The sequence below is a fragment of the Muntiacus reevesi genome, chromosome 15 (genome assembly GCF_963930625.1).
Source record: "Muntiacus reevesi chromosome 15, mMunRee1.1, whole genome shotgun sequence".
Lineage (NCBI taxonomy): Eukaryota > Metazoa > Chordata > Mammalia > Artiodactyla > Cervidae > Muntiacus > Muntiacus reevesi.
In genome coordinates this window covers 25,395,863-25,416,881 of record NC_089263.1, presented here as the reverse complement: position 1 = coordinate 25,416,881, position 21,019 = coordinate 25,395,863, and the positions used below count along the sequence as shown (strand labels likewise).

The 21,019-nt window shown below is 43.5% G+C and overlaps 2 protein-coding genes across 2 annotated transcripts in view; one reads left to right on the top strand and one right to left on the bottom strand.

Moving 5' to 3' along the window:
- TMC3 (transmembrane channel like 3) overlaps positions 1-10,779 on the top strand; it is a 50,666-nt gene extending 39,887 nt beyond the window's left edge. Inside the window, exons 20-22 of the mRNA XM_065906142.1 lie at positions 1,087-1,129; positions 3,419-3,668; positions 9,960-10,779. Coding sequence (XP_065762214.1) covers positions 1,087-1,129; positions 3,419-3,668; positions 9,960-10,779 — 1,113 coding nt within the window. The remainder of the gene's footprint in view (positions 1-1,086; positions 1,130-3,418; positions 3,669-9,959) is intronic.
- IL16 (interleukin 16) overlaps positions 1-21,019 on the bottom strand; it is a 170,308-nt gene that overhangs the window by 26,400 nt on the left and 122,889 nt on the right. The gene's annotated exons all lie outside the window — the stretch shown is intronic.

Below are 21,019 nucleotides of genomic sequence, written 5' to 3'. Positions count from 1 at the left end.
TGACTAGAGGAGGGAGTGGAGGTGGGAGATAGTAGAGCTGAAGGATCATCAGCAATAGGGAACAGAGGGTAAGCTGAGGTGTCACTCAGGCCAGACGTTGATGGGATGTGTGTTCACATCCTTGAAAGTATGTAACTTGAAGTTTCATGTGTAGGGGACTTACTATACCTTCTCTCCTGTCTGGGGCTCAAACCACAGATCTCAGAACAATCAGAGAATGACCAGTACTCACCAATCTTTCCACAATTTCTCCTCCTCTGCACGCATCTCAGGTATTCCCCTAGGCCTGGGACTAGGAGGAGGCAAGCGAGGCACTAGGGTGCCCAATTTAGAGGCACAGACTCTGAGGGTCACACCGACCCTGGGCTCTCACAGCCCCAAGAGTGAGCTCCTCCTTTAATTTGGCCCCTGGAGATCTCACTTGCTTCAACCCAGCCCCAGAACCCCATGCGAAAAACTCCCACCTTTCTTTTTTTAAACTCTCATAAATATCAATTAATGTAAAGAAACACTAACTCATTTCATAACAAGTCAAATAAAAAAATGTATCTGGGGACTTCCCTGGCAGTCACATGGTTAAGACTGGGTTTCCACTGCAGGGGGCACAGGTTCAATCCCTGATGCAGGAACTGAGATCCTACAGGCGGCATGTTTGGCCACTAAAATAAAAAAGAAAAAGAGAGAGAGAAAGAAAGAAAGGAAAGAGAGAGAGAGAGAGATGCAGCCAGAGTTGCAAAGTGCATTTTTATGAAAACATACATCTCTCATATGGTGGATCCATATTTCTCTTTTGTGTCTCAGGCAAACTATTCTTAGCAGAATCTCAACAAAATCTATCAAAGAGCTGCCCCTAAAAGTGAAACTTGCCAGGTGTTCAGCTTTCATATGTCAGCATGTATTCATTCAAGTCACAGGCTTAGGGTCAGCAGATGCTGTCCTCAGGTGATGGTAGTAGCCTGGCCATGGCCCAACTATGAGCAATGATGGCCCAACTACCAGAACCTTTCCCAGTCCCCATAAGAATAGTATTTGTTACTCCTTCCTGCTAAATCCAAAACAAATGTATGATTATCATTTATATTTTAGGCAAGATCTGAAGATAGGAAAAAGGTTGCCCAAATGGTAGAAGGTAAGTACAAACAAGAGTTCCTGATGTCTCAGTTGGTGGGCATTTTTAAAAAAAAACAGCCGTTAAGGTTTAATACTAACAAAAACAACAACAACAAAAAGACTTCCTACTCTAGTTCAGTTTTCACAATTAATTAGACCCAATAAAAATCTTGGGATAGGCAAATACCTGGTGGTCCGGTGGTTAAGATTCTATGCTCCCAATGCAGGGGGTGTAGGTTCGATCCCTGGTTGGGGAACCAATCCCACATACTTCAAGGTGTGGTCAAAAATAAATAAAATAAAAATGAAACAAAAACTATAACCTAAAGCCTTCTTTAAAAAATAATCTTAGGATATAAATGTTGGTCTGTATCTATAATTTTTACATCAGACCTAGGCCTGTGAATAATCCCAAAACATGTCTGAAATCAGAAGGAAATATTGAAATAGGCAAGAAAAAGCAGCACAAAATTCTGGAGGAAGCCCATAAGAATGTCTTGGCCTTGTTCATATCTGTGTACTTCCTCTTAGTGGCTCATTTCTTCCTTGCAAGATGCCCGCCCCTGTCTCTGCCCCTTGGGTCATATCCCCCATGACCCTGTGGGGGCCTCTGTGTCCCCCACCTGCAGAACAATGTCAGGTGGGCAGGTCCAGCCATGAAAACAGATTTCCCAGTAAGGAATCCAAGCCCAGTGGGCTCACCTCTTCCTGTCTTGCCCAGCAGTTCCTGGACACACTTGTTCCCATCTAGGCTTATCCAGGGAGAAGGAAAGAACATCCCTGTAGAAAGAATGAAAATATAAAGAGGATCGTGGGCTGAAGGGAGGGGAAAGTGGACAGGTACAGCTCAAAGGAAACACATCTGCCACTTGGAGCCACTGACAGGTCATGGTATGAACCAGAAGGATCATCAGACAATGGCAAAATTGTGTGGCTCGTGTTCTTCTGCAGAAAATGAACGAGAAGATGACCCAAAAGGCTCTGTTGGCCGGTTCTTTTGTCTGCTTTTCCTTTTTTTTTTTTTAAACTCTATGGCTCTTTGATATTTATTTATTTCTTTGTTTGGCTGCCCCAGGTCTTAGTTTCGGCACATGGGATTTTTAGTCATGGCATTCAAGCGCTTAGTTCCCTGACCAGGGGTGGAACCTGGGCCCCCTGCACTGAGAGCTCAGAGTCTTAGCTGCTGGACCACCAGGGAAGTCCCATTTTGTCTGCTTTAATCCAGAACTAATTGGGAGGGATGTGTTTCCTTCCAGGAAAATGCCTGATTAAGAGTCTTGAGGCCTCAGGGTTCTGTTCGCTCCAACCGCTTTCTCAGAGAGCAAGCCTACACATAAAAACTGCTGTGGGAAGAGACTGTAGCTTATGTTACAAAATTCCACTGTTTCATTGTTGTTCAGTCACTAAGTCGTGTCCCACTCTACAACCCCTGGACTGCAGCCCACCAGGCTCCCCTGTTCTTGACCATTGTCCGGAGCTTGCTTAGATTCATATCCATTGAGTCGGTGATGCATGTAACCATCTAATCCTGCCACCTCCTTCTCCTCTTGCCCTCAGTGTTTCCCAACATCAGGGTCTTTTCTAATGAGTCGGCTCTTTGCATCAGGTGGCCAAATTCCACTGTCATTGTCAAGTATTATTTGCCAATGGAGCATAATTCAGCTTAGTTCCAGTTACCTTCAAAAATTAGGATTTCTATAAATTTTCTCAGGATAGCAGTATCATCCTCTAACGTCCATTTTCCAGCCCAAGACCACATTTATTTTTCAGTGTTCTCTGAATTGTTTCTAAAACACCATAATTATCATCCAAGCTCCATTGTATCCGTTACATAGATAAACAAACAGAGCCCCAGAGCTAATGGGGCCATTAGATGGTGCAGCTAAAAAGGCTTGGGGTTCATTTGATTCCTCCTACACTCCTTTCTAGCTTCCTAGGTGGCTCAGTGGTGAAGAATCTGCCTGCCAATGCAGGAGACATGGTTCAGTCCCTGGGTTGGTAAGATCCCCTGGAGGAGGAAATGGCAGCACACTCCTGTGTTCTTGCCTGGGAAATCCCATGAACAGAGGAGCCTGGCAGGCTACAGTCCATGGGGTCGCAGAGTCAGACATGACTGAGCGACTAAACAACAACACTTCCTTCCAACTCCAACTCTCAATGAAGAAATGATTTGAATGATAAAGTTTCACCCATCCAGCTAGGAGTATCTGCAAGTGCACACAACTCTAGATCCACCTGCAGGAAGTCAGGATACTGGCAGTGACACCAACCTGAGTGTGTCTTCCTCTTGCCCTCCCTCTTCCTGCAGCCCGCATCCAAACCCAGGACGAAACCACCAAGAGGTTTCCCAAGGACAGTGATCTCGGCAGCCAGTTGTCCTCGGCTCACTCGGCGACACCGCAGAACAACGGCACTGTGGTCAATTTTGACTCATCGAGCAGCAGGAGTAGTAGGGTGGAGACCATTGCCCAGCCCACGACCCCGAGCCCCCAGCCTGGGCCTGGCAGCCCCAGCTCCCCTCTTCCTGGCTTCTCCAGGTCTAGGCACTATTCTACCAGGTGAGTCATCTGCAACTCGGCAGAAAATCTGCCTCCTTGGTGATACCCTCCCGTGATGGCCCAGAGCCATAAAGAGCAGCATAAAAAGCCATTAAGGCTTCAAAGGCCCTAATAGTTTCCAAGGAAGTGAGAGCCATTACATTCCATTTCTGCTGAACATCACAAGGCCACTTCTTCCTGTGACAGCTGCGATTGAGGAAGAAATGAAAGGACAAAGTTTATCAAGCAGGACAAATTCTTCCTTCTCAGCCTTCTGCCACATAACCTATAAGCAAACCTTCCTGCCAGCCTAGGGTATTTATTTCTATAGCCTATGAAAAGAAAATGCCTTAAAAAATTTTTTTTCCATTGGGGACTTTAATGAAGGGCAGGATTAATTTTATTTTATCCTTTTAAATCAATATTTTTCTAAGATTTTTAAAAATATGGACCATATTTAAACTCTTTTATTGAATTTGTTACAATATTGCATCTGTTTCATGTTTTGGTTCTTTGGCCAGGAGGCGTGTGGGATCTTAGTTCCCCAACCAGGGATCGAACCTGCACCCCCTGCACTGGGAGGTGAAATCTTAACCACTGGACTACCGGAGAAATTCCAGAGGGATTAATTTTAATTGGTGTGTCAGTTGTTTGCTTATCAATGGCAGCAACACTCTAACTCATGAATTCCCAAAACAAATTTATTGTAAAGAATTCTTTAATGTCTAATTCAACAAGCTTTTATTGAGAATCAGCTCTATCCTAGTCTCTGTGGTTACCATAGCTGCAGAGATGATCAGACACATCTCTGCCTCAAGGAGTTGACAGAATAGTGAGAAAGTGATGTAGGTAATTTTTATATAATGTGATAAATGCTATGCTTCTGTGATAAACATGTACTTTCAGAGGACAGGGTAAGTCTACGTGGAGACTGCATAAATATTTCATAGGAGAAATAATATTGGACTTCAGCCTTAAAGGCTAAGTAAGAGCTCACTAATGGAGAAAAGCCAAGAATAGTATTGAGTAATAAATTGTTTTTTTTTAACTTTTATTTATTTATTTGGCTGCACCAGGTCTTAATTGCAGCATGTGGGATCTATTTCCCCTGTACAGGGATCAAACCCATGCTCCCTGCATCAGGAACACAGAGTCTTAACCACTGGACCACAAGGAAAATCCCGTAAACTAGTATTGATGAAAAGCCACTTTTTAAATTGACGTAAAAAGAACAATTCTTGTATTTCTGGGATAAAACACTCCTGGTGACAATGTACAATTCTTTTTATTTATTAAGAAACAAACTAGAATATGTTCCTGAGCATTCTTGGTTGGTTATAGACAGTATTGCCTAAGACCTATACCAGTTAAAAAAAAGTTTGCAGTTCGTAGTCAATTAAATCCCTCCATTAAAAAGAGACAATGGCATTGAAAAGAAAGAAATAATGCTATTTGTACCAACATGGATGGACCAAGAGATTGACATACTGAGTGAAGTAAGTTAGACAGAGAGGGAGAAATACCATATGACATACTTTATATGTGGAATCTAAAAAGAAATGATACAAATGGACTTACAAACCAGAAAGAGACTCATAGACTTAGAGAACAAACCTATGGTTGCCAGGGGGTGGAGGGGAAAGAATGAGGGGAAGGGATATTTAGGAACTTTGGGATGGACATGTACACACTGCTATATTTAAAATGGATAACCAACAAGAACCTACTACTGTATAGCACAGGGAAATCTGCTCAATGTTATATGGCAGCCTGGATGAGAGAGGAGTTTAGAGGAGAATGGATACATGTATATGTAAAAGCTAAGTCCCTTTGTTGTGCATCTGAAACTATCACAACCTTGTTAATCTGCTATACTCCAATACAAAATAAAAAGTTAAAAAAAAAAGGAGACACTGCAGTAGAGTAAAAAAAATGAAGACAATGGTATTTGTATAAAAAAAGTGGTTACTATGTGAGGTGATGAATGTGTTCATTAGCTTGAGTGTGGTAATTATTTCACAATATATACATTATTAAATCAAGTTGTGTACTTGGAACATGTATAATTTTTATATGTCAATTATACCTCAATAAAGATGAGGTATATATTACTATACTAGTAATTGAAAAGGTCCATTACTATTCCACTATACAGACACAGTTTATTTAACCAGTTTCCATTTATTATATTTTTGGTTTGGGGATATAGAGAGAATGTTATAAAGAAAAAACAAAAAAAATTAAAAATAAAAAACAAAAAAATTAAGGAATGTACCATAGCAGAGAATAAGCATGAACAAAGGTATGATGTTATAAGGAAGTGAAGCATCTTTGGAAAATGACCATAGTAAAGGGAGCCTGGAGGGGTTTCCCTGGTGGCTCAGGAGTAAAGAATCCACCAGCAATGCAGGAGACGTGGGTTCGATCCCTGGGTGGGGAAGATCCCCTGGAGATGGAAATGGCAACCCACTCCAGTATTCTTGCCTGGAGAATCCCATGGACAGAGTGCACCTGAGAGAGGGGTCTATGGGGTCACAGAGTCAGACACGACTAAGCAACTGAACACACACATACAAGGAGAACCTGGGAGGGGGGCAGGAGATGAGTCTGGAAAGAAGTGTGATGCTGAACCACTAAGGCCTTTGAGTCTCTTTGGGATTAGAACATTGTCTCTTTATTATTATTATTATAACTATAGTTGATTTACAAAGTCACATTAGTAAGTGATTCAGTTATATAAACATAGATATATACATATAACTTTCCTGGTGACTCAGAGGGTAGTGAATCTGCCTGCAATGCAGGAGACTCGGGTTGGGTCAGGAAGATCCCCTGGAGAAGAGAATGGCTAACCAGTCCAGTATTCTTGCCTAGAGAATTCCATGGACAGAGGAGTCTGGTGAGCTACAGTCCATGGGGTCACAAAGAGTCAGACAAGTGACTTTCATTTTCTTTTCACCTCATTCTTTTGCAGATTCTTTTTCATGATAGGTTATTACAAAATACTGACTATTGTTCCCTGTACTATACAGTAGGTCCTTGTTGTTTAAATTTTTTATCTTTTTTTGTTTGTTTTCACTCCAGACTGACTATATTATTGGCAAGATCTTTTATATTTTAGTTCTAGGTTGGCTAAGTTATTGGCAAGACCATTTCTGCATTATATGGGTCAATCATTTCAACTGTACCTACACATAAGAAAACAGAACCCTGCAGTCTTTTCATGGAGATGAGATATCAAAAAGGCACACTGCCCCTAACTTATATGGCAAATTATATTTGATCAGAATGTAACACAGTGAAAACAATATAGGTAAAATATAGGAGGGTTATTTGGCAGGGGGGATTGTCTTGTTTTAAAGACAGTAAGTTAACAGGAATTGTCTTTGTGTATATAATGGGTTCTGGCAAGAAGGAGGGATTCCAATAGTGCTGGAGAGGTGTCGATTGAAAAAGAAACAAACAAAAAAACGCACAACCTAAAGTTTGAGACTTATGTTTCAGTCAGTAGACTTACTGAGGACTGGGCTTCCCAAGTAACTCAAATGGTAAAGAATTCACTTGCAATGCAGGAGACCCAGGCTCAATCCCTGGGTCAGGAAAATCCCCTGGAGAAGGGAATGGCAACCCACTCCAGTATTCTTGCCTGGAGAACAACTCCATGGGCAGAGGAACCTGATGGACCACAGTCCATGGGGTCGCAGAATCAGACATAACTGAGTGACTAACACACACACACACACACACACACACACAGTGAGGACTATGGCCTAGGACATGGCATCTCAGGTAGTTCTGAGGGACTGTTCCAAAAAGGTAAGGGAGAAGTCAGAATACACAGGAAGTTTTGCTGGAAAAAAACCATGCAGTGGAACATCAAAGGATAACTGCTAGTTGCAAAATACAGATGTCTCAACTTAATGACTTTAGTGCTTTAAAAAAATTTTTTATTGGAGTATAATTGCTTTTCAATATTGTGTTTGTTTCTGCTGCACAACAACATGAGTCAGCCATATGTATACATATATCCCCTCCCTCTTGAGCCTCCTTCCATACACTCATCCCACTTTTCTAGGTCATCACAGAGCACCGAGCTGAGCTCCCTGTTCCTCTATGGAAAGATGCAAGAGTCTGGGCTCACTGAAATCATTCATTTGATTTGAATCTCAACTACCTAGGGCCAGTATCTTGTTTTTCTCTATTCTGAAACTCCTTCAGGGTGCACTGTTTTGGGTAGCTGCGTGCCTGATGGCTTTACATTCTTGGTTTAGAGAAATGGCAGGTGACATTCTTTTTTTTTTTTTTTTTTTTGTCTCTTGGTTATGTAGACTGGAAATCTGAGCCTAAGTTGTTGGCAGGGCCCTGTTCCCACTGAAGGCTCTAGAGAAGGATCTGTTCCAAGCCTGTCCTGGCTTCTGGTAGTTTCTTGACTTGTGGCAGCATAACTGAAGGTGACAATCTTTGTCCATACATTATGGGGAGGAACTGTCCAAGAATCTGGACAGCTACATGGCAGAGATGATCAGTGGCAATGTTCACAGAATGCACTCCACAATCCCTAGACACACTATGTTGTCCTTGTGACTTAGTCACTCGGTCATGTCTGACTCTTTGTGATCCCATGGACTGTAGTGCACCAGGCTCCTCTGTCCATGGGATTTCCCAGGCAAGAAAACTCTAGTGGGTTTCCATTTCCTCCTCCAGGGAAGCTTCTTAACCCAAGGATCCAACCTGCATCTCCTGCGTCTCCATTATTGCAGGTGAATTCTTTACCTCTGAGTCACTGGGGAAGCCCCTAGGCCTAAAGAATTCTGGAGATGTTGAATGGGGTGTGTGTTCTTCACATGAGAAGGACATGAATTTGGGGGGCCAAAAGCCAGAATGTTATGGACCAAACTGTATCCCCTCAAAATTTATATACTGAAGCCCTAACCACCTGTATTTGGAGACAGGGTCTATAAGGAGGTTAGAGGTTAAATGGAGCCAAACTCGTGGGGAGGAGTGGCTTAATCCAATAGGAAGCACCCTTATAAGAAGTGGGAGAGACACCCAGAACTCTGTCTCCTTCTGTGTGTACACAGAGAAGAGGTCATGTGAGAATGGAGACAGAGGAGCCTGGCAGGCTCAGTCCTGTCCATGGAGTTGCAAAAGAGTAGGATACGACTTAGCAATTAAACCAGAGCTACAGTGTTAGAAGAGGACTGTCAACAAGCCAGTAAAAGAAGTCTGACCAAAACCAACCCTAAGAACACCTTGATTTTGGACTTCTAGTTGCTAGAGCTGTGAAAAAATAAATTTCTGCTGTTTAAGGCATCCAGTGTATGCTTTTCTTTTATGGTGCCCTGCAGACTATTAGGGCTCCGCAGGTGGCGAAAGTGATAAAGACCTGCCTGCCAATGCAGGAGACATGAGAGATGCAAGAGACACAGGTTCGATCCCTGGGTTGGGAAGGTCCCTTGGCAGAGGGCATGGCAACCTACTCCATTTTCTAGCCCGGAGAATCCCGTGGACAGAGGAGCTTGGCAGGCTACAGTCCGTGGGATTGCAAGAGTCAGACACTGCTGAGTGACTAACACTACACAGGCTGTTACTAATATGGGGTCCTACACATTTCTTAAAAATTTTTCCTAGATGTTTTTTATTATAATGTTACTCAAGGTGGCATTTGGAATAGGGGTTCTGAGATTTTTGTGAACCTATTAATAGTGGTCCTTGGTTCCTTTTCTTGAAGCCTGCTCTTACTGCTATTGCCTCACATCAATCTACCTTGTAGCTTCTGTTACTGAGCTGCTGCATTCAAAGGGACCTGACCCTAGTTTACCTTCATATTGGAGGACAAAGACACTATGATTTCCAAATGCTATCCTTGAGGTTACGACTGGGAAGTTTAGGATAGGATAGTAAGTCCCCTGAACCAGCCGGTGTGCAGTGTGGTCAGCAACCTGCGCAGATGAGTTTCCTGAATGTCCTGCAGGAGTTGGGCGCTCTCCTCTCCCCTGTGGGGGCGCGGCCCTGATGAGTGGGGTTTGATTTGTTACAATATTGTTTCTGTTTTACCTTTTGGTGTTTTGGCCTCATGGCATGTGGGATCTTTGCTCCTCAGCCAGTGATGAAACCCGCACCCCCCTGCAGTGGAAACATGGAGTCTTAACCACTGAATCACCAGGGAGGTCCCCACTGGACTCACTGATACTTCAGAGCAGGTTTTGGTGAAAATGTAGAGGCAGCAGCCACCTGTCCTGCAACACTTGGATGGCTTGGGGGCTCTGAGAACACCAAAGCCACAGGTGTCTAACTACCTCTGTCTTTCAGGTATCCACGTGGCCCATGTATGAACACAAGTGACCTTCATAGGAGCAAATCCTGCACACCTGGGATGTTTACAAAGCACATTGAAGACGTTCACTCAGAACCTCTTTTCCGAAAAGATTTTCAGCCAATCAACCATGGGTCAGGGGTCTCAGCCTTGGTGCCACATAGTCCTCGGTCCCATGCCCCCAGATACTATCTCATTAATGAACGTGACTCTCAGCAAAAGAAACATTCAACTTTCTGGCCAGAAAGACATTTCAAGATAGACACCTCCGGGGACACTGCGGATATGTACCCCAGGAACATGAGACGGTGTGCACCCCTGGCCTCTCCACAGCTCAGTGAAGAAGAGGAGGAGGTTCCGAGGAGACAGGTGAGCAGACGGGCCTTCCACCCGCACTCCTTGACCGACCTCCATGGGATGCATCATTTTTATGTTGACGAAAGTTCAGGAAGTCAGGCCCTGACTCCTGAGCTCCAGAGACCAACACATTACACATCTTGGAATGATGGCTTTGGGGGTCAACTTGACAGGCCAATGTACATGCACAAAAAAGCACGCTCCCAGAATTTCCAATACCCACAGCACCCTCTGAAGCCCAGGGCTAAGGCCAAGTTTGAACCATCCATCACAGAATCTGACTTCATGTCAGCGGCATCCAGCAGGGACCAGCAGAACAGTGGCACCAACCAGTACTTCCAGGTCACCCACAGCCAGCCCAAGTGCCCAAGGTCTGCGGGCCAGTTTGCCCGGAGGAAGGCAATATCAAGGCAGGAGTTGACTGCAGGTCTGAATGACCTGATTTGTTCAAACGTCTAGGGCTTTCTTCTGGCATCCTGTTCCTAGAAATCACTCCTACTGGTGGAGTGTGGTGTGGTTGACAATGCATGGTCCCTCCCCTTCTGGGAAGACAGATAAACACACCCAGCGGATGTGATCAGTGGGGCATATCCAGGCACGTCGTCTGCTGGTTGTGGCACAGAGACCCACAGGGCCATGACTCCCTAATCTACAGCAACCGAACACAAGTGGGCTGTGTCCGGGGTCTCTGAGTCCAGACATTTTAGGAGATTGTTTCAAAAAACATCAACCTTTGACCTCCATTCAGTGTGACTCCAGATCATAAGCAAGCCAGGCAGCTCACTTAATTGCTAAACCCTTACGTGACATGTCTACCCTTGTCCTAAATCTTAGGAGTGACCTGTTTGTGTTATAATGTTCTCTTGCAGCACACATAACTCAGTCCTCCCTGATAAGCACCCCAAAATGAGTTGGCTGCCCTTAAAGATTTCACAGTGCTTAATTACTTCACATTAATAATCAGTTTGATAGTGACCAGAGTAATTAAAATTTATTAAGAATGTAAGATGTTGAAGCTGAAGCTCCAATATTTTGGCCACCTGATGCGAAGAGCTGACTCATTTGAAAAGACCCTGATGCTGGGAAAGATTGAAGTCGGGAGGAGAAGGGGACAACAGAGGATGAGATGGTTGGATGGTATCACCGACTCAATGGACATGAGTTTGAGTCAACTCCGGGAGTTGGTGATGGACAGGGAGGCCTGGCATGCTGCAGTCCATGGGGTCGCAAAGAGTTGGACACGACTGAGCGACTGAACTGAACTGAACTGAAGAATGTACCATACTGTTTACCCAACTATGTATCTGTATTAGGGCTTCCCCCATGGCTCAGTGGGTAAAGAATCGGCCTGCAATGCTGGAGACAGGAGACACAGGTTGGATCCCTGGGTCCAGCAAGATCTCCTGGAGGAGGAAATGGCAACCCTCTCCAGTGTTCTTGCCTGAAAAATCCCACGGACAGAGGAACCTGGTGGGCTACAGTCCATGGGGTTGCAAAGAGTCAGACATAACTAAGTGATGAAGCACACACATATATCTGTATTAGTTAGTCAGGACCCTTGGGTTGGAGGTAACAAAATCCCCAAGGTTTATTGGTTCCTTTGACTAGGAAGGATGAGAATCAAGCTAGCTTCAGGCTCAGCTGGACCTGGCTATCAAACATCTTCTGGATTTTGTCTTTTCACCTCTCAGCTCTACTTCTGTTTGTTGACCTTGTTTTCTCTTACTGCCAACAGGCTTTCTCCATGTAGTAGGTGAAGGAGGAATGCACAGACACAGAAAATTCCAGGTTGATGGCACCCAGCCAATGAGCCCTAAGGAAAGAACAGAGCTACACCCATTTGCACTCCTGTCCTATTTCCATGATAACTCTTTCACTTTAAATTTATCTTTTAAGTTTTCTGTCTCCTCCATCAGAATATTGAGTTCCTTTGAGAGAGGAATGGTGTTTATTCATTTCTGCAGAACTGGTAACTGATACATAACACATTTTGTACTTGTTTTCTCCCTCTCACTACATAACAAACTTAGTAATTTAAAACAACACTTATTTATCAACTTAGTTTCCATAGTTCACCTGGATGCTCAGCTAGGGTCTCAAGCAAGGTGTCATCCAAGAGCCTGCATCTCATCTGGGGCTAGGGGGTCACCTTCCATTGTTGTATGGCTGTTGGCAGCATTCACTTCCTTGGGGTTGTAGGACTGAGGTGTTCTGCTCCCAGGGGCAGCCTGCATTTCCCTACCACATGATCCTCTCCATAGTGTGGCTCTTTGTACCTTCAAGGCCAGCAAGAGAAGGCCTTCTCACATTTGAATCTCTCTCTTGGCAAGACGTGGATTATCTTTTAAAGGACTCACCTGATTAGGTCAGGCCCATTCAGGATAATGTCCTTTTGATTCATTCAAAGTTAATTAGTCAGAGACCTTAATTATATCTAAATAAATTCACCTTTACCATATAATAGAACCTCATCATGAGAGTGAAATCTTATCAGATTCACAAGTGCCAACACACTCAACAAATTTTCAAGAAATGTACAACAGGGGCAGGAATTCTGGGGAGCATCTCAGAAGGCTGCCTATCCTAGGTATTTCATGAAACATCTGTTGAGTGTAAATGGATGGATAAATAAATGACTGGACTGGAGTAATGAATAAATTGTAAATGACATGGTAACAAGATTATCTTCCAAGATCTACAGCTAATTCTAACCTCAGAGAAAAATCTAGTATAAATAATGCCACTTTGAAAATAGACAGAGGTCTTCCCTGGTGACTCAGTGGTAAAGGACCCACCTGCCAATGCAGGAACCACAGTAGGAAGAGAAGTCACTGCAGTGAAAAGCCTGAGTACTGCGAGTAGAGAGTGCCACAACTAGAGAAAAGCCTGTGCAGCAATGAAGACTGAGCACAGCCAAAAATAAATAAAACTTTTAAGAATAAAAAGTAGACCCAGGTTAACACTCCTCACAAAAACCATGAAAAAGTGTGCAGTATTTTCACATTTCTTGACAGTGCTTAATTACTTCACATCATGCCCTCCAATTCTTTGGCTACCTGATGCAAAAAGCCGAGTCGTTGGAAAGACCCTGATGGTGGAAAAGACTGAGGGCAGAAAGAGAAGGGGAGGACAGAGGATAAGATGGTTGGATGGCATCACCAACTCAATGAACATGAGTCTGAGCACTCCGGGAGATGGTGAAGGACATGGAAGCCTGATGTGCAGCAGTCCATGGGGTTGCAAAGAGGCAGACATGACTTAATGACTCAACAACAACAAAATGCCCTCCCAACCACGACAGACCCAGGAGGTTGTGGCATGTTCTAGATGAAAAGCTTACCCTGCCATGGGAACATCCCTTTGTGGTACAGGTGCCTGCAGGAATTCATCCATGTGGGTACTCTAGTTCACATGCTTGGTCTCGGGGCTGTAGCCTAGAGCTCCCTGGGACATTGAAAAAGCCTACTCTGCCCCAGGCAGCAGTACCTGTGTCTGTGTGTGGGTAGGGGAGCATTCCATCCGGCAGGCCTTGCAGCATTCCTAAGAAAACACGAGTTTAGCCAATATTTATCCAGGGTTGCAGATGTGTTCATCAACTTTCAGTGAGCAACACAGCTCACATACACTCCAGCACTTAGTATCAGGTATGACTTTAATTTAGAGCAATTTAAAAGATGCAGAATAGTACAGAGACTAGTGTGACAAGCACTCATACTTCTATTATGTCAACAACTGTTGACATTTTATTTCCATCTAGTCATTTTGTTATTAAAATATTACAGATCCCAAAATTTACTCTAATCCCCACACTTAGTTGCATTCCCCTCATGCTACTAAGAGTTCAGCATGTGTCCATTCACCATTTGTTTACAGTTACATATGTTGTATGCATATAACTATATATGTATAAACATCCATAAACAATATGTAAGTATGTCTTAAGTAAGTACTATAATACGGCATGTATTGTACATACTTACCTTTTTAATGTCCGTTGAAGAAATAAACAGATCAAGCTCACTTATTGTAACTGCTATGTACTGTTTCATCATGAATAAACTACACGATGTTTATCCATTTCTTACTGATGGACATTGAAGTCATTCCCACTTCTTTGCAGCTAAAAATACTGTTACACTATTCTATAAAGTGTCTACTGCACATGTGCCCATGATGAGTTTGAAGTGGATACTGGTCCTTTTTAAAAATTATTTTTAAAAAGATTTTTATTGAAATATAGTTGATTTACAATGTATTAGTTTCAGGTGTACAGCAAAGTGATTCAGTTACATACACAAATATATACATATATAAACAAATATATATTATATAATAATAATTACATATATAAACATATATTCTCTTTTAGATTCTTTTCTATTAGAGGTTACTACAAGACACTAAGTATAGTTTTTGTGCTATACTACAAGATACTGAGTAGAGTTCCTGTTCCAGTAAATCCTTTTTGATTATCTATTTTACATGTAATAGTGTATATATTTTGGAGCTTCCCGGCTGGCTCAGTGGGTAAAGAATTCACCTGCAATGCAGGAAATGCAAACAGATGGGAGTTCCATCCCTGGGTCAGGAAGATCCCCTGGAGGAGGGCATGGCAACCCACTGCAGTACTCTTGCCTGGGGAATCCCATGGACAGAGGAGCCCGGTGGGCTACAGTCCATGCGGTCACAAAGAGTCGGACATGACTGAGCGACTAAGCGCACACACATTACTATACATAAAATAGATAAACAACAGGACCTACTGTATAGCGCAGGAACTACAGTCAATATTTTGTAATAACCTACAATGGAAAAGACTCTGAATCACTTTGCTGTAAAAATGTTAGCGACGTAAGGATGATTCTCTTGGTCACTCCCCTGCCCCGCCTTTTTTTTTTTTTTTTTCCCCTGCTGCATTGTGAGGCATGTGGGATCTTAGTTCCCTAACCAGGGTTTGAACCCATGCCCCATGGCTTGGGAGCACAGAATCTTAACCACTGGGCCACCAAGGAAGTCCATCTTGGTCATGTTAGGTAGTTAGAATAGGGGAAAGGAGTCCAAAATGGCGGTGGCTAAAAGACAAAGAAGGGAGAAGCCCGCAAAAATAGAACAAAGGAAGGTCAAGGAAAGGTCTGAGGACCAGAGTGAAGCCCTCAAGCAGGACAAACAGCACTCCTGGCTAAGCCCAATTTGCATGGGGCAGGCCCAGGGGGAGGAAAAAACATAAAAGGAGGAGCCAAAGCGCTTTCTCTCTCTACCCCACGTGCATGCGTGCTTTCTCTCTCTCTCTCTCTCCCTCCCACGTTCGTGCGCGCTTTCTCTCTCTCACTCCCTCTCTCCCACGCGTGCATGCGCACTTTCTTTCTCTCTCTCTTCGCCGCCCCCCTCGTGTGCGTGCGCTCTCTCTCTCTCCCTCTCTCTCTCTCTCTCCCGCGCGCTGTGGCACTCTTCTCTTTGCGTCTTTGGGTTGACATGCCCTCACCCCTCGAAGATGGATTTTCCTGCTAATATCTAAATAAAATAGAGCTGCAACACTGATTTGTCTAAGAACTCCAACATGGTCCATTCGAGACCTGAGAGCTATAACACGGTCTGTCCAAGACCTGCGAGCTGTGACACGCCGAGGGCTTTAATGTCCGTCACTCCAAATCTTTGGTGTGATGACACAAGAACCGAGGAGCATACACTCACCTGACCATCACTTCTTACATTTCTGGATTCATGAATGCCATGAAATTCAAAGAAAAGTTTTCTACACACCTCTAGAAGACTAACTTCCCTCATCTGTGGTAGCATTCCTGTTTTCCTGATACTCTGTAGTTGCGTGTTTGTGTGTTTTTCCTCCTTTTTAGGGTTCATATGTTATTGTACGTATGTTTTAACCTTTGCCCATTTCATAGTAAACATTGCATATACTTACAGGACGTGGGAATCAGTAAAGCATATGAGTCAACATGTGACCTTCAGAAATATAAACAGGTGTGGTGTGTACCATAGTTCTGCCACTTATTAGCTATGTTGCCTTGGTCACACTTACCTGTGTGATACTCTGTTTTTAAAATTATTTTTACTTTTGGCTGTGTTGGGTCTTCATTGCTGCACAGGCCACTCTAGTTGCCATGCGTGGGCTTCTCATTTCAGTGGTTTCTCTTGGTGTGGAGCGTGGGCTCTAGGGCATGCGGGCTCAGTAGTTGTGGCTCTTGGACTCTAGAGCACAGGCTAAATAGTTGTGGTGCACAGGCTTAGTTGCTCAGCAGCATGTGGGATCTTCCCTGTTCAGGGATCAAACCCATGTTCTCTGCATTGGCAGGTGAATTCTTAACCACTGGATGATAGATAAGTGCCAATCCTCAGTTTCTTAACCCAGGTTGTTCAGTCACTCAGTCATGTCCGACTCTTTTCAACCCCATGGACTGCAGGCAATTGGAAATAGTTGTCTCTACCTGTGAGGGTTAAATGGCACAATGCAGGTAAGGTGGTTGGGACAGTGGCCTGCCAATGAATAAAGAAGTACCTGTATGCCGACAGAGTAGATCACCTAGCACCTGCCTGACTAAGTAAACATGCATACAGTTCTTCATCAATGTCTACGTAGAAAGCAAATACTCCATTCAGGAGCTTTGAGGATCAGAGCACTTGGACACTTGGCCCACCCCCTTGGTGGTCTGGTGGTGGTTTGAGTTAGGAATCTCTGGGCCTCCTGCCCCATAGGCACTTAGTTAAAATTCATCTTGGACTTCGGTGAGGTGTGCCCTGGACAACTGAGTGACTTGGAGGCCTGACAACCTCCCAGGTGGGGTCTGATCAATGGAATCTACAGATGTCAGTCATTCCTTCTGCCGTGGTGGCTCTGAATAGCCTCCAGCAGACTGCTGAACAGGCCAGCTGAGCAGCTCTGGTGGGCGGGTGGCGCTCAACCTCTGGATCTTGCCAGCTGCTCATCCTGCCCTGTCCCGGGCTCTGGAGATAAAACAGATGAGAGCCTGCCCTCGGCTGGCCCTACTTCGCCCGGCCCCTGCTGCCAGTGTGTGAAGACCTCGGGGATGAACAGTTTGCCTCTCTGAATATTTCACATATATCCAGGACTGGCATTTTCTGGCAGCAAAGATTAAAGTGTCTTACAGTACTAGAAAAATTTTAAACCCATGCTCCATTTTTAAGTATCAGTTCAGATCAATTCAGTTGCTCAGTCGTGTCCGACTCTTTGTGACCCCATGAATCGCAGCACGCCAGGCCTCCCTGTCCGTCACAAACTCCCGGAGTTTAGCCAAACTCATGTCCATCAAGTCGGTGATGCCATCCAGCCATCTCATCCTCTGTTATCCTCTTCTCCTCCTGCCCCCAATCCCTCCCAGCATCAGGGTCTTTTCCAATGAGTTTGTAAGTATAAAAGCCTCTTAAATGTTCGATGTCTAAAAGTCACTTTCTAGAGCAAAACTTACTTTCCCTCAGCTTTGTTTTCACAGTGTTTTATCCCCAAACAAAATTCTAATAAGCTCCAGGCTATGAGAGTTCAAAGCTGCGACTTCAAAAATTATTCTACATTGAATTTTTTAATGATGCTTTTTAAATTTAAGAAAACCTACATGTCAGTAGTTAATATAGTAAGCAGTAGATAATGCTATAAAGTGAAAAAATGTCTTTTGGCATTACCCCCTCCTGTTAACAGTTTATTCTATGCCTTTTTAGAAGTGAATATTCCAAACAAAAGTACATATATCAACATATATAACATATATGTAGACATAGAAATATAAGCATATACAAACACAACTTGAGTTATTTCTCTTTCTCACTCAAGATATATATACATGATCTATGATATATATATTATATACATTTACTTACTGTATGCCATGCACCATTCTCATTGCTTTTCATTTATTAAATCCTTTAACCCATATGTCAACCCATGAGTTAGTATTACTATTGTTTTTATTTTCCAAATGAGGATGAAAAATTCTGGAATGGTCAGTTATGTACCGAAGTCACAGCTAACAAATGGGGACACTTGGGATTTGAACCAGGGCACTCTGACCTGAGCCCTGACTCTTATCTGTAGTGCTGTTGTCCTTCAACTTAAATATATATATATATAATATATATATTTATATATTTTTAAAATATATATATATTAAAATATATTTTTATATATTTATATATATATATTCAACTTAAATATATATATATATATGACATTTTTCCTGTTACTACACATATAAACATTTGTCCTGTGTCAGGAAGATCTCCTGGAGGAAGAAATGACAACCCACTCCAGTATTCTTACCTGGGAAATTCTGTGGACAGAGGAGCCTGGCAGGCTACAGGTCCATGAGGTTGCAAGCAGTCAGACAAGACTGAGTGACTAAGCATGCACCCATGGGGTAGCTGGTGGGGATAAAAATTTAAATAATTTTAAGTTATTTTAGAGTTAAGGTTGAAATACCATTTTATTTCCTTCCTAGAGGGTGAACTGCTCTTGAATAAAATAGTCGACACATATTCACTCATACTTCTAGTTGCCTAGGCTCTTTTGAGCATTTCCTGTCTATTCCAGCCCCACCTTTGTTCATCTGGGCCACATTATATGAATGGCTACATAATAGTCCAATAAATGGATATCCTGTAACTTTGTTTAACCTACTGACAAATAATAGGCTGTTTCCAGTGGTAAAATCAACTTTATACACCTCTGTGCAGGAGTTGCTGGGTCAAAAAACAAGTAAATTAAAATTTTAATGTATTATTCTATTCCCAGAAGGTTATAAAAATTGACACTCTCACCCACAACTGTTTCTCCATATGCTTACCAACATAGGGAATTAACAAACCTCTTCAGAGTTGTCTCTTGGATAGGTGTAAAAAGTGCCCCTTGTTTTAATTTGTAACTCCCTAACAGTGAGGGTGGTTCTGCATCTTCTCATATCTTTGTTAGCCATGCTTATTTTTCCGTAGTGTCTGTTCATATCTGATGCATCCTTTTTGTCTGTTGGGTTATTTGAAAACGATTTAGTGATTTCCAAGAGCACTATGTACATTAAGAAAACTTCCTTTTAGTTAAAATAGGCTAATTTCCCCTCAGACTGTGGTCTGACTTTTTATAATATTTTCATGTGTTAATTTTTTAACCATGGTTAACTTACTGGTCTTAAAAAAAAATACATATATATATATATATATAAATACATATATATTTGATGCAGACCATTTTTAAAAGTCTTCATTGAATGTTACAATATTGTTTCTGCTTTATGTTTTGGGGTTTTTGACCCAAGGCGTGGGATTTTAATTCCCTGAACAGGGATCAAACTGGTACCCTCTGCATTGGAAGGCGAAGTCCTAATCACTGGACCTCCAAGGAAGTCTTTTTTAATGGCTTCAAGGAACATTCACATGCATTACTTCACCTGCCCATCACACTTGCATGGGACAACATCTACCATGGTCTTGCTTTACCTATAAGCAAACAGACTAAGTGACTTGCTCAAAAGCACACAGTGAATTGTGCATGAAGCCAAGTTTAGAACTCTAACTCCGCATCCAGCCTCTCAACACCTGGCAGCCCATCACATCTTCCATGAAATGGTTTCAAGTAGTCATTTTCTTTACACCATTTTTTTTTAAAACTTGAGATGAAACAATATGCACCCAAAACAGAAAATAAAAACTGATCTCAGTGTTGATCTTCTCAAATATTTAGTTGGTTATAGCTCTGAAAAGGGGGTCCCGGGTGGCTCAGTGGCTTCCCTCGTGGCTCAGTCAGTAAAGAGTCTGCCTGCAATGCAGGAGACCTGGGTTCCATTCCTGAGTCAGAAAGATCCCCTTGAGAAGGAAATGACAACCCACTCCAGTATTCTTGCCTGGAGAATCACATAGACAGAGGAACCTGGCAGGCAGTGTTCTTGCCTGGGAAATCCGATGGACAGAGGAGCCTGGCAGGCCACAGTCCAGAGGGTCGCAGAAGAGTTGGACACGACTTAGCGATTAAACGACAAGACCCCGCTGTGACGAAGGAAAGGAGCTAAGGGGATGTGATCCCACTCACTCTCCCAAGGTGGAGGCCACCAGAGGCACAGAACTCTGTCATCTCTTACCTGCGCCCAGCTCTGTCCCAGATGCCAGCGCATCCCAGTGTCTCCCAGACATCCCTTAAAGGTCTTTCAGGCACCTCCTACTGAATAAGACCAGAACTGAACGCACCATGTCCCCCCTCAAACCTGTCTCTGGCCTCCCTCGCAGTTAAGCTACCAGCGGTTCAAGCCAGGAGGTGGGAGTCATGAGCTTCCTACTCCTCCAGTCTCCACCATCTGTCACAGAGATCTCTATGTTCTAGCTTTCTAAACACTTTCCGAGGGTCCTCTTCTCTCCACCTGCACCACCACCCCCTGCTCCAGGCCACCCCCATCTCTCCCATGACCGCTGCAGCTTCCTAACTGCCCCCACCTCCACCCCCCGTCTCAGCGCACACTGCCTCTCCCACCCCTACAACAGCCGCCCTAGAAAGGAATATCTGATTGCAATTTCACCATCATCCACCCTGGCAGAAAGCCTCTGCGCACTCAGGACAAAAGTCCACTATGCTACACAAGCCTACGACGTCGTCCAACACCTGTTCCCGCCCTCTTGGCTCTCCACCACAGTCCCTCCCCCTAAGCCCCTCCCTGAGCTGGGACGTGCGAAAGGCGGATCCCGCTGGACC